Here is a 13,351-nt window from a genome sequence, read left to right as displayed (position 1 = left end):
ACAATTTGTTAGTATAATAATGGCAGTCCTTGGATAGTTATTGCATCATTCAGAAAAGCCAGTTAACTAAGTAGCAGAGGATTTTTGTTCACAATCACTGCATTAGATAATTAATGTAAATGTGCTGCTTGCAATCTTGAACTGTATGCTTGAAGTACTTGCTGGCATCTAGACCAGCCGCTAGACACCCAAAGAGATAAATATGCTCTAATGCTCTGAAATTCATAAAGAAAAAGTGTAAAGGATGGAGATTATTGCAGTTAGTTCTAATTTATCTCAGCCTCCATCATTGCTGGATGAATGTGGACTTTATATGTGTGTGCATAAGACATTGTTCTCACATATTTATCCCCCTTAGGTACATTTAACCCATACTCAGGAGATCCACTTCCTGCTCTCCCTAAGAAGCAACTTATACTTAAAATTATCAGTGGGCAGCAGCTACCAAAACCTCCTGATTCCATGTTAGGAGACAGAGGAGAGGTAAAATATATTGGTGATGCATGCATGTGATATTGACCAGTATGGGTGAATGCCTGATTTTTGGTATATGAGTATGCACCTAACCTAATAGCGGTTAACTATTTTCATTTGAATGTTTCCTCTTTCTACCTGCTATTTTAGCCACTATTTTACATTTCTCATTAATTTGCAACATGCCTGTTGCAAATATACTGTGTATTATGTCTTAATAATTTAGGGATATATTCCTAAAGAAAAAGTATAAAAAATCTAAAGACAAATGGTTTGGCTGTGAGCAAGAAACCTCTCCTTTCCATTACTGTAGCTAGAAAACCTACATTGTCCTTAAAATATTTCCTTTTTTGAGGGGCACAGAACACTTGACCCTACTACCTCATTAGTGCATTTTCTTTTCACTGTCTTGACATTTTCAGAGAAACCTGGGGGATGAAAAGATTTGTTAATAAAATTTGCTGCTCCAGTGAAGTGTGGCAATTATGGACTTATTTAAGCTTTTTGCTCTGGAATATGTATGGAAAGAGTTATGTAAGGTAGGCTGTGGTAAAGATTTTTTTTTTTTAAAAAAATCCTGATATTCAGGACAGTCTGTCAGAGAAGTGGAACAAATTGCCTATATAAGAAATTGGGGAAGGGGGGGGGGGATCTTTTAAAGAAGCACCTGGATCAAGACCCAATAGAGTTTTATGTCACTCTATGTTTCGCTGGACTAAATCCTGTAATTTCTTGCAACAACCCAACCATACCAATCTATGCTTATTCAAATCTATTTTTATTGACTACTGGCTTTTAAACACAGACGTTGTTTCACTTCAGGGAAATAAGTTCTAATGAATTGTATGCAGTTGTTATATTATCTCTCTTTTTAAATTTGCATTATGTATTGTTTTGTTTCTTTAAGAACTTAAATTGAGTCTGCTTAAGCAGACTAGTGGCACATCTGGTCCAGCATATTGTTTCATGCAGAGACCAACCAGTTGCCTTGGAGGGCCAAACAAGCAGGGCATTGAGGCTGAGCCCAGCACTGGTATATACAGGTTTGCTGTCTCTGTATAATATGGAAGTTCCCTTTACTCACCATGGCTAGTAGCCATTGATGGACCTCTCTGCCATCAACCTGTCTAAATTCCTCATTAAAGCCATTTTTTTATTCTTGCTAGCTACATTGAGTAGGTGATTGGAAAGACAGAATATAAATTTGATAGATAAAGAAATGATACTGAGTGGTGCCATCTCAGATAGGGCACTTTCTCAGTCCTATGCAAGATCATTTAACTGGAATGATCTAGAGATGCAAAGCACGTGTAGATGATGATATTTGTATTATGTTTTTTAAATGTCTTATTTATGCTTTTAAAGGATATTCAGTTGGACAGGCACAAATCATAGTCTTCTGCTCATCTATTGCTTGGAAGCAGATATGTCCTTGTTTTCCCAGAAGTCTTCTGAGACCCTTAAAAAGGCACTGATAGAGGAAGGGAACTCATCCCATAAGCCACATTGTTTGGGGATTTGCAGAAAGGAGGAGAAACGAAGACCATGTCTTCTCCCTCTTCAGTTCACAAAACAGCAGTAGGATTCAACCCATAAGCAATGAAAATGGTAGCCATCACAAGTCATAATAATGTCAACTTCAAATACTTGAAACAGCAGGACAACAGAAATATTCCAGGAACTGAGCTGCTAAAGAGAATGATAGCTTCTCACCTAACAAGTACATTTGAATGCTTGGATGCCTTCCTAGTTTGTTCCCAGGATCCTGTTGATAATTTGTACTCTCTTTCTATAAAAGACACTCGATTGGTAGGTGATTATGGGGGTCATGGTTGACTTTTCCAAGTTTAGACCACAAATTGAGATTATTAATGTCCTGCTTGTAATATTATTTTAAAAATGAATATTTGAGGTAATTGGATTTTTTCTTCTGTTTTTAAAAATGTCTTGAACAGATCATTGATCCATTTGTTGAAGTGGAAATTATTGGGTTACCAGTTGACTGCTGCAAAGACCAGACCAGAGTAGTAGATGACAATGGTAAGAGATGAGGCCTGCAGTCTCTTTGTGCATTTGTTGCACATTTGAGGGCTTGTCTACCAATTAATTTCTTGTTTCCTCCAAAGTCAGATCTGACAATAAGACAGAACCCAAGGCTCCTATTGATATTAATGTTGTTCCTAAGACCTGGCCTTTCCTTTTTTTTGTTTTTGTTTCTTGCACCTTGTCAAATAATACTGTAAAAGATTTATTAACAAACTAGAGTTAACCGGCGTGCTCAGAATTCAGGGTCCTGGACATGTTGCTCATGTGCTGTCCTCTTGCTGCCAGGTAAAACCTGTGTTAACCAGCATGTTTGGTTAACTAGAAACCCTCAGACTTGTAGATACCCATTAACAGAGCATTCTCCAGCCTATACTGGAACAAGCTTTCACATAACAAAAGGGCTACAAGTACCATGTCACAAGAATCCCCAATGATGCTGTCATACGGGGAATCATAGCTCATCAGTGGAACCCCCCATAGATAGAACCCTCCTGATAATACCTCTCAAAGAGCATTGTACTCAAATGACAACAACTTGCTGGTGATCCCTGGGCTGAAGATTGTTTGGATGTCCTCAACCAAAGGCAGGGCTTTTTTGACCTTGGCCTAGTGGAACTCTCTGCTGAGCAAGATCTGAGCCTTGTGGGACTCAATGCACTTCTTCAGGGCGTACAAATTGGAGATGTTCCTCCAGGCCTATGGCTGAGGACAGTGACAGTTTTAAACCAGGCTGATTTTCTCCTTTTTTCATTCCATCTTTTCCCTTCCCCCTCTTTCATTGCCAGGATATGAAGCACTAATTGTGCTGTCTTTAGGTGCCATCTTATTGATTACGGAAAATTTTAGTGCTGTTTTAAATGTTTGTAAAGGTTTTTAACTTAATTTATTGTTGTTCTCCCTTTGAGCTCTGCTATGCAGGGGAGGAAGGGTTATAAATCAAATAAATAAATAGCTGCAGCCTGCCCAAGGTGCTTTTTATGGAATCAATGGCTAAAAAAATCTACTGATTATAAGAATAGTTGCAACTAAGCTGTGGGGCTAGAGTCTATAGACAATGGTTCTTCCTGAGAAAGTGTTATTTTTTTCCCTTCCTGATGGGCCCTGCCTTTTCTCACAGTGGGATCCCAAAACAGTTCGCATCATTCTCCATGTTATCCTCACAACAGCCCTGTAAAGGAGGTTAGGCTGTTTTTGATCCAAAGTCACCCAGTGAGCTTCCATGGAAGAATGAGTGTTCAAACCTGGGTCTCCCAGATCTTAGTCCAGGACTCTAATCACTTCTGCCACACTGCCAGTGAATGCTTTCTGGGACACAGTCAGAGTACATTAGGTGCTTTTTAGAAGGTAGGAATTTGTCCTGTTGAAATCAGTGAGACTAATTCAGAAAGCACCAGTGGGACTAATTCAGGAAGCCAGTTTGGTGTAGTGGTTAACTGCGTGGACTCTTATCTGGGAGAACCAGGTTTGATTCCCCACTCCTCCACTTGCAGCTGCTGGAATGGCCTTGGGTCAGCCATAGCTCTTGTAGGAGTTGTCCCCCTCTTGTGGGAGGGGGGGGGGGGAGTAAAGGAGATTGTGACTGCTCTGAGACTCTGAGAGTCAGAGTATAGGGCGGGATAGAAATCCAATATCATCTTCTTCTTCCTTCTTCTTTCTTCTTCTTCGTCCTTCTTTTATTATAGTCATAGGCAGGGATGGAGCTGCTTTGCATATCAGGCCACACCCCTCTGATGTAGCCAATCCTCCAAGAGCTTACAAAAAAGAGACTTATAAGCTCCAGGAGGATTGGCTACATCAGGGGGTGTGTGGCCTAATAAGCAAAGGAGCTTCTGCTAGAATTCCACCGCTGGTCATAGGAGAACTTAACTCTGAATACTTCAGCTTGGTGGGATACAGTTGTCCCTTGTTGCTTGACTGTCAGGTTAATTGGTGCTGCACTATTTTAGCCAGGCTAAAATAAGAAAATAGTTGTTTCATATGGATGCAGAAGCTCCTATGGCACTATATTTCCCCACTCACTTCAGCCAAGCTGCTCCTCCATGGAAATAGAAAGGAAGCTCCGTGCCTGTATAGGGCTGCAGATAAACTTCCAGTGTGCTTGGATATTTTGTCATCTTCCATTTAGCTGCATCATACTCTCTCATCATTCATGACTATTAAATAATGGCATGCATCCTTTGGCTGGCAAAGATTCCACAAAGAATTTCACAGGAATTGTCCGAAGGCTAAAAGAATGTTAAGCATGAGTAATGTATACAAAGCCTCATATTCTTTTTAGCAGATAAAGATCAGTTCCTTTACAATGAAGCAGAAGAGCCAGCTTAAGGTCCCTAGATAAGGTGAAGAGAATTTGCTTCTTACCAAGGGGTTGTAAAAAAGGGCTATATCAATTATTCAGTGTTGAGTGGAGTTGAGAAGTAAAGATACTCAAAAAAGGTTTTTTTGCCTAGGTATCAGGATACTCAGAAATATCTGACAGGCAAATATAAAGTCATTTGTCAATTGGCTATTGATTTTTCTTTCTGGTCAATGGCAGACAAGACACAGCTGCAAAGCTTGGTTGAGTATGGTAACCCAGAGGGCAGGCAATAGTCTTCTGGTGATTGTCATCCCCCACCCCCCGCCGCCACACACACACTCTAAACTTTAATAGTCTTTGCTGTGATCAAAATATGCTTCAATAGGAAGGCAAAGGACTCTGCTTTACAGTACCTCTCTCTTCCTTTTTGCCTGCCTTTCTTCATTACTTATCCATTTGTATAAAGAAAACAGAATCTGGAGCTTTTTGGAGTGTGTAGGGCATTTTTGTGATGCTTAGCTGCCTAAAAGTGGCCTGTCCATAGGAATTTGACTTGTGTTGATTCCATTTTAAGGTTTCCTGTTCCACTACTTTCCCCAAGCTGCAGTTTCTCAGAACTGTTATATTAGCAGGAGAAAGGACACCACCTCTCCAGTCAAGCAGCTCAAACCCCCCACCTGTGAAATTCTTAAGAGCTGGGAAATCTGAGCAGTGCCATTAGCTGCCCTCACAATGGCAATCATGGATGTTGCCCGATTCAGTGTTTCATGATGATGCTTGATAGGCAAGGGCCACAGTTTTGCATATTTAGATTTTTGATTGATCTTTTATTGAAAAATTGATACAATGTTGATGGATGAATAACATAATTTGTGAACTGTCCCTGAGTCATTTTGCATTGCAGCCCCATAGTTAAGGAATGTAGTAATGTTTAAAATTATTAATTTGAATTTTAAGGGATGAATATCAAATTCTGCAGAGTTTTATGGACCTGCAGCGAGCTTTAACAAATGGTTGAAATTTCCTCAAGGTTTTTTTTTAAGAGAAAGGGCAAGGCATTTCCAAATTTTACTTTCTTTGTGGTAGCAATATTCTACAGCTGTTACTTGGCACAGAAGAACCTAGATCCCTATTACACTAAGATATCTCCTGGAATTTCAGGATAGCTTTCCTGGATAGTTTGTTCATTGAATGTCTAATAGATTAATGTAATAAGAATATGCACAGATGGCTACAGCCCCTGTCCCCCCGAAAAGCTCATGTGTGCATCCTTTACATCTTAGGTTTTAATCCTGTTTGGGAAGAAACTCTCACTTTCACTGTCCATGTGCCTGAAGTAGCATTAGTCCGTTTTCTGGTTTGGGATCATGATCCAATTGGACGAGACTTTGTTGGACAAAGAACTGTAGCTTTCAGCAGCCTGTTACCTGGTTAGTATAATTTTTTTTCCATGTGTGTGCGTCCCTTCATTAAACCATCTTTCTGAATGTTTCTATTGTAACGAAGCCTTATAACCTTTGTAAAAATGCCCTCTTGAATAATTCAGTTTTGCACAGTTTGTGCAAAGCCTTCCTGACCGCATCAAGCAGGCCATTCCATAAGGTAGTGGCCACAGCAAAGAATGCACAAGTACAGGCAGTTGTGGTGGAGCATAGGGAGTGAGGTGGTTCTGCAGATAGGAGGGCCCAAGGCCAGGAAAGGCTTTGCGTGTGATAACCAAGAATTGAAGCCAGGTAACCAATGGAATGACTGCAGAATGCAACTAATGAGCATGGTTAGCCTAGCTCCTAATAGTAACCAAGCTGTGGCATACTGGAGTCATCAGAATTGACTTTGAGGAGAGACATATGTAGAGTGCATTGCAGGTCAGCTGTGTCAGCATAGGAGACCATCTTCCAGGCTAAACTAAGTTGGTAGAAAGTATTTTTGTGGCTGTATTAACTTGCTTTTCCAGCAGTAATATTGGATCCACTACATGCTTGACTTAGTCAGTGAGGGTCAGCTGACATCGCTTCTCGGTCTTTTGGCTAAGACCAAGTGTAGTATCTGAAATTGGGTCAGCTGAATTCTATTAAAGGTGGGAATTGCAATTTTTCCTTCTTCTCAAGTGTATTGGACCAAAAAAATTAGGGATTTTTTTAAAAAAGGGGGAGGGGATCCTAATACAATACCAGCATTGGGATCTGTAATTTTTCAAAAATCTTTTCAGGTCCAGTAGATCCAAACGGAAAAATATTGATAATTGTTTTCACCTTCATTTATTTAATAATTTAATAAATAATAAAGCCACTAGTGCTATCTCTGTCACATAGCCCACCTTGAAGCTAGACTGAATTGGTCCAGAGCACACAAATTATCCAAGAGTTTCTGCAGTTGTCAACTATTAGTCTGTCAATCACATTGTCCATAAAAAGTAGATTTGAGGCTAGGTGTTGATTGGCCACATCATTTTTCTGCACTTGAGATCTGAGCTGGGAATAATGAAGGCATGAAGTACATTGGAGTTGGAGGCTGAGACCAAACAATCAGTGATGTTTGGTAGACTATATGACCTGAATGGAAGGAGAAACTCTCCCTTTCTAAAAACAGGAGCTTATGAGTGAACATTATAAGATAAAATAATACAAGAAAGTAAAGTTCTAAAACAGCAGCATAAGAGTAGTTGATCATGGTACATGTGTCCATAAAATAGTTGCAGAAGACTTTGCAGTTTGTAAGTGATGTATTAGCTTCGGATTTTGTGACTTCCTTTGCCATACTGAATCCAGTGACTCTTCTGGTTAGTCTTCCTGTACCTATGGGTGGCATCTTGGTTATCTGAAAAATGCATGTTACTATTTTTTACCCACTTTCACTAGGCTATCGTCATGTTTACTTAGAAGGACTGACTGAAGCCTCTATATTTGTCCACATAACAATCAATGAAATTTATGGAAAGGTAAGGGGAGTGTATGGGTTGCCCTGTGTGTGGATGTGTGTTGTTAGAAAACACTTTCTTGAAAGATTGTCTAATTGGTATGCATTTGGACCATAGCTATGGTTATAAAGAAAGCTCTTCCCAGAGTGAGTGATGAAATTTGGTGTCCCATGAAAATCACACAATAAGATAGCTTCCAAAACTATCCCATATTATAAGGACAGTAGAAGAAAAAGCAAGGTATTAAAGGAATGTGGCATTTTAAAAAGGGGCAGAACTTTTAAAGAAGGTGCATCTAACAGGAGCATAAAGTAGGTGTTCTCCAGTTCACTTCCTTCATTTGAACAGCCAAGAAAATTTATATTGTTCATCTAAGACAAATCCTGGTTGCTCCATGTGTCCAGTGCCCTCCCTTTGTGCCTCTGTGTGTGGCCATTCTTGTTCTTCACACATCCTCCATTGCATGAAGGAAGATTCAGTTGGGTTAGCTGTGTTTGTCTGAAACAGCAGAACAAAGTTTGAGTTCCGTGGCACCATTAAGTTTTATTCTGGGTATAAGCTTTCATGTGCACACAGCTTGTATCTGATCAAGAGTGCATGTTGTTCTTACATTTGCCAGTGTTTGGTATATGAAGAAAGTTATGCATATTTTGGTATTGATTCTTTTAATAAAGTTTGATTGTTAAAAAAAAAAGAGTGCATGCGCACGAACGCTTATACCCAGAATTAAATTTCGTTGGTCTTCAGAGTGCCACTAGACTCAGACTTTATTCTCCATCACAGTCAGGCCTGAATTTACATGTAAAGCAAAGCAAACTAAAGGAGCTTACTTGTGAAACACTGCACATGGTAACCTCTTTTTTTTTGAAGCAGGCCCCTGGTCACTATTGAGGTAGAGAACAATACATTGTGTAGCATTTGTCACAAGAACAGGGGTCAGCCAGTTTGCTGTTGAACAAGACATTTGAAAAATAAGTAAGAAAAAATTCGAAGGGCTTCCTTTTTCAGTAGAACACGGCACTTGAGCCCGAAAGATTCTACAAACCCTAATGATGTTACCAGCCGTGAAAACCTGAAATCTTTGATGGCTTCCTTTTTGTGGCTCTTCCCTCCTGCCATTTACACTGGGCACTACAACTTTAAAACCTGCTATTACCTCCTGTTTGCTTCTTTAGTTTAATATCCAGTAGAACTAATTGGAGTTATGTGGAATATTAACATCCTTATAGGCTTTAAAATATCTTTTAAAATAAGAATATTAACATCCTTATACGCTTTAAAATATCATGTATCTTTACTTCTCACTTCAAAGATTTTAATGTAGACCATGGTACTTATAGCGGGATGGTTGTAGCTGCTTTAGTGCACATTGGTGATTAAATTAGCTGAAAATGCCTACCTGTCTTAGGCTCCTTCCAAGCAGGAGTACAAAAATATCTCCCACTTTGGAAGCAACAGCAAGTTAAATTGGATATGAAATAAAGAAGAATTTTACCCACACTCACACGCATTGCTGTACTGCTCACTGCTGCCAGTGTTCTCCTACCATACTTGTTCTTCGCCATTGCCCCTGTAAAAGCACTGGTTCAATCAACATCAGGCTGGGGTTCCCTGTGGACCAGGCCCCCTCTTTCCCCTCACATTCTCTTTGCCTTTTGAGTTGTGCTGTGATGCTACAGAACAACTCAGCAGAGTGATGGGATCAGTGGGGTGACAGATGTAGCCAGATTGCTCTCTCATTCAGGCCTGTAGCTTTCACTGAAATGGAAGCTTGGGTGAGGGTACTGCAGATTCTATTGGAAGAACTGCCCCTGTGCCCGCCCCCCACTAGCTACGGCCCTGCTCATATCCAACTTCCCTTGACCATGAGTTGTGATCAGAACGAGCATGAGATCATGTGAATATTCCCCTTGCATATGTGGCCTGCCTGCATTTTGTGCAGGGAGAAACCTCATGTAGAAAAAGCCTTCCCACTTTGGAATCTGACCCTAATTTTACAGCCTACTTCATCAGATATTGGTTCCTTACTAGGAACTCCTGCATGCTACTCGGGAATCATCTTGCTAGATCAAAGTAGGAGCTTTCTAAGACATTGGGTTGAATCCAGTCTAAATTGGCAATTTATACTGATACCCAATTGCCACTGCACCCCCCCCCCCCCATGTTATTCCTCTGTTCCCCAGGAGCAGCATTTCATGGAGATCTGTAGGCTTCAGTGGGAGGAGGGAGGCAGGAAAGTTGCATTCTGCCATTGGGAAATTTAATTTGGATCCAACCCAGTGGTTTGATAAACACCTCTTTTGCAAAATGGGACTGCTAGGGTTTTTGTTGCTGTTGTTGTGCTGAACACTGTATATTTAAAGTCTTTTTAAATAACTGACAAACCTTGGGTTTTCCTGCAAGCTAATTAAAGCATAAAGACCAACAATAAAACTTTCTTCAAATATATTAGAAGTAGGAAACCAGCCAGGGAGGCAGTGGGGCCCTTGGATGACCATGGGGTAAAAGGATTACTGAAGGAGGATAGGGAAATGGCTGAGAAGCTAAATGAATTTTTTGCCTCCGTCTTCACTGTGGAAGATGAGAACTTTTTGCCCGCCCCAGAACCACTAATTTTGGAAGGGGTATTGAAAAACCTGAGTCAGATTGAGGTGACAAAAGAGGAGGTCCTACAATTGATAGACAAATTAAAAACTAATAAGTCACCAGGTCCGGATGGCATACATCCGAGAGTTCTGAAAGAACTCAAAGTTGAACTTGTGGATCTTCTAACAAAAATCTGTAATCTTTCATTGAAATCTGCCTCCGTTCCTGAGGACTGGAAGGTAGCAAATGTCACCCCCATCTTTAAAAAAGGTTCCAGAGGAGACCCAGGAAATTACAGGCCAGTCAGTCTGACTTCAATACCGGGAAAGTTGGTAGAAACCATTATCAAGGACAGAATAAGTAGGCACATTGATGAACACGGGTTATTGAGGAAGACTCAGCATGGGTTCTGCAAGGGAAGATCTTGCCTCACTAACCTGTTACATTTCTTTGAGGGGGTGAACAAACATGTGGACAAAGGAGACCCAATAGATGTTGTTTACCTTGACTTCCAGAAAGCTTTTGATAAAGTTCCTCATCAAAGGCTCCTTAGAAAGCTTGAGAGTCATGGAGTTAAAGGACAGGTCCTCTTGTGGATCAAAAACTGGCTGAGTAATAGGAAGCAGAGAGTGAGTATAAATGGGCAGTCTTCACAGTGGAGGACGGTAAGCAGTGGGGTGCCGCAGGGCTCGGTACTGGGTCCCATACTCTTTAACTTGTTCATAAATGATTTAGAGTTGGGAGTGAGCAGTGAAGTGGCCAAGTTTGCGGATGACACTAAATTGTTCAGGGTGGTGAGAACCAGAGAGGATTGTGAGGAACTCCAAAGGGATCTGTTGAGGCTGGGTGAGTGGGCGTCAACGTGGCAGATGCGGTTCAATGTGGCCAAGTGCAAAGTAATGCACATTGGGGCCAAGAATCCCAGCTACAAATACAAGTTGATGGGGTGTGAACTGGCAGAGACTGACCAAGAGAGAGATCTTGGGGTCGTGGTAGATAACTCACTAAAAATGTCAAGACAGTGTGCGTTTGCAATAAAAAAGGCCAACGCCATGCTGGGAATTATTAGGAAGGGAATTGAAAACAAATCAGCCAGTATCATAATGCCCCTGTATAAATCGATGGTGCGGTCTCATTTGGAGTACTGTGTTCAGTTCTGGTCGCCGCACCTCAAAAAGGATATTATAGCATTGGAGAAAGTCCAGAGAAGGGCAACTAGAATGATTAAAGGGCTGGAGCACTTTCCCTATGAAGAAACGTTGAAACGCTTGGGACTCTTTAGCTTGGAGAAACGTCGACTGCGGGGTGACATGATAGAGGTTTACAAGATAATGCATGGGATGGAGAAAGTAGAGAAAGAAGTACTTTTCTCCCTTTCTCACAATACAAGAACTCGTGGGCATTCGATGAAATTGCTGAGCAGACAGGTTAAAACGGATAAAAGGAAGTACTTCTTCACCCAAAGGGTGATTAACATGTGGAATTCACTGCCACAGGAGGTGGTGGCGGCCACAAGTATAGCCACCTTCAAGAAGGGTTTAGATAAAAATATGGAGCACAGGTCCATCAGTGGCTATTAGCCACAGTGTATGTGTGTATATAAAATTTTTTGCCACTGTGTGACACAGAGTGTTGGACTTGATGGGCCGTTGGCCTGATCCAACATGGCTTCTCTTATGTTCTTATTGCTAAACCTAAGGTGTCATATAGCTCAAATCTATGAGACATTGTGGCTTTGTTTACTGGCTAAGAGAAGTCATAGAGCAGAATGACAAAATCCTCTCTTATTTTCTTCGAAAGGCTGCAGTACTAGTATCTTAATTTATTTGCTGTTAACTGTACATTCAAGGAATTCATTCTGAGAGAATGCAAGTATCCATGGTTTGCAGATGAATAGGAACTTCATGTTCATTCCATAAATCATTTATGTCTTGTTCCACTTCTTGAACTGTTTTAAAACAACACACCAGTGTCTGGTGACCCTACTGTTTTTCTTGACAGTTTTGTTATTCAGGAAGCAGTGGTGGGCAAGTTAGCAGGAAGTCACTTGGAAACATGGATTAATTGATGTAGCTAAAAGTTTTCTCCAGCCTTCTTGGCTTGTCTGACATATTTATCAAGAAGACTTCCAATGCAATCCCAAACAATGAATTAATCCATTTGGGTTTAGACAGATGTAGCTGTGTTTAGGATTGCCCTGTGAATGAACTGAAAAGCCCCAGACATGTCAACTGTGCAGTGCTGCTCTGCTTAGCATTACCCCGTGAATACCTCAGTTCAAGCAATTATTATCCCATTCTGTGTTTTGGAAAGTCAGCCTGCATTTATGTTGTGCTTGCTCATCTGCAAGGAAGCTAATTTAAGGACAAACACTTCTTAGTCAATTTTCAGCAAGAAGATTTAATAATGCTGCCAGATAGCTTTGAGTAGCTTTGAATCATGAGCTCTTCATGCCCCAGTAACACAGAGCTGAGTCGGCAACATGAGTCTCTGTGTTTTCCCTAAAACAATACAGTACAGATCATGGTGGACATGGTTTGCATTGTATGAAACAGGGTTTGGCTGCTTGAATGAACCAAATGCCACTGTTTATGAGCGTTTCCCCCAGTGTTTCTTCTCTACCTGTCTTGAGGTAGTGCTGCTATTGTTGCAGTGCCTTATGACTTTGACTAATTGTTTTGTCCTTGGCATCTTCTTGATTCCTGTTATGCTGTATGGTTGCTGTATGACATAGAGCTTATCCGATTCAGATCGTGATTAAAACAAGAATCAGATAAATGGATATTGAGAAGGAACAGATAATCTTCCGATCTCTAAATTAGAAGAGGGGGTCAAGTAAAATATACAGATGACAAAAAAATGAACCGTTTATTCATAGAAGATAGGGTAGGTGATTTCCTGCTTTTTCTATAAAAGGCATCCTCATGACCCACTTTGGATCTTGGCTGTCTTGTAGTTAGAGAAGAGCATTTCAATTGTAGGAAGATAAATCCAGGCCAAGGAGATAAAAACCCTTTCCTAGCTGTAAA

At 40.6% G+C, this 13,351-nt stretch overlaps 1 protein-coding gene across 1 annotated transcript in view; it reads left to right on the top strand.

Annotated features, from left to right (window-relative positions):
* The window catches only part of PLCH1 (phospholipase C eta 1), a 165,010-nt gene that overhangs the window by 141,613 nt on the left and 10,046 nt on the right, over positions 1 to 13,351 (top strand). Inside the window, exons 17-20 of the mRNA XM_060242369.1 lie at positions 359 to 483; positions 2,430 to 2,514; positions 6,103 to 6,249; positions 7,678 to 7,757. Coding sequence (XP_060098352.1) covers positions 359 to 483; positions 2,430 to 2,514; positions 6,103 to 6,249; positions 7,678 to 7,757 — 437 coding nt within the window. The remainder of the gene's footprint in view (positions 1 to 358; positions 484 to 2,429; positions 2,515 to 6,102; positions 6,250 to 7,677; positions 7,758 to 13,351) is intronic.

Source organism: Heteronotia binoei, chromosome 6 (genome assembly GCF_032191835.1).
Source record: "Heteronotia binoei isolate CCM8104 ecotype False Entrance Well chromosome 6, APGP_CSIRO_Hbin_v1, whole genome shotgun sequence".
NCBI classification, from domain to species: domain Eukaryota; kingdom Metazoa; phylum Chordata; class Lepidosauria; order Squamata; family Gekkonidae; genus Heteronotia; species Heteronotia binoei.
The sequence above is the reverse complement of the archived record's forward strand: the minus strand, read 5'-3'. Positions and strand labels throughout refer to the sequence as shown.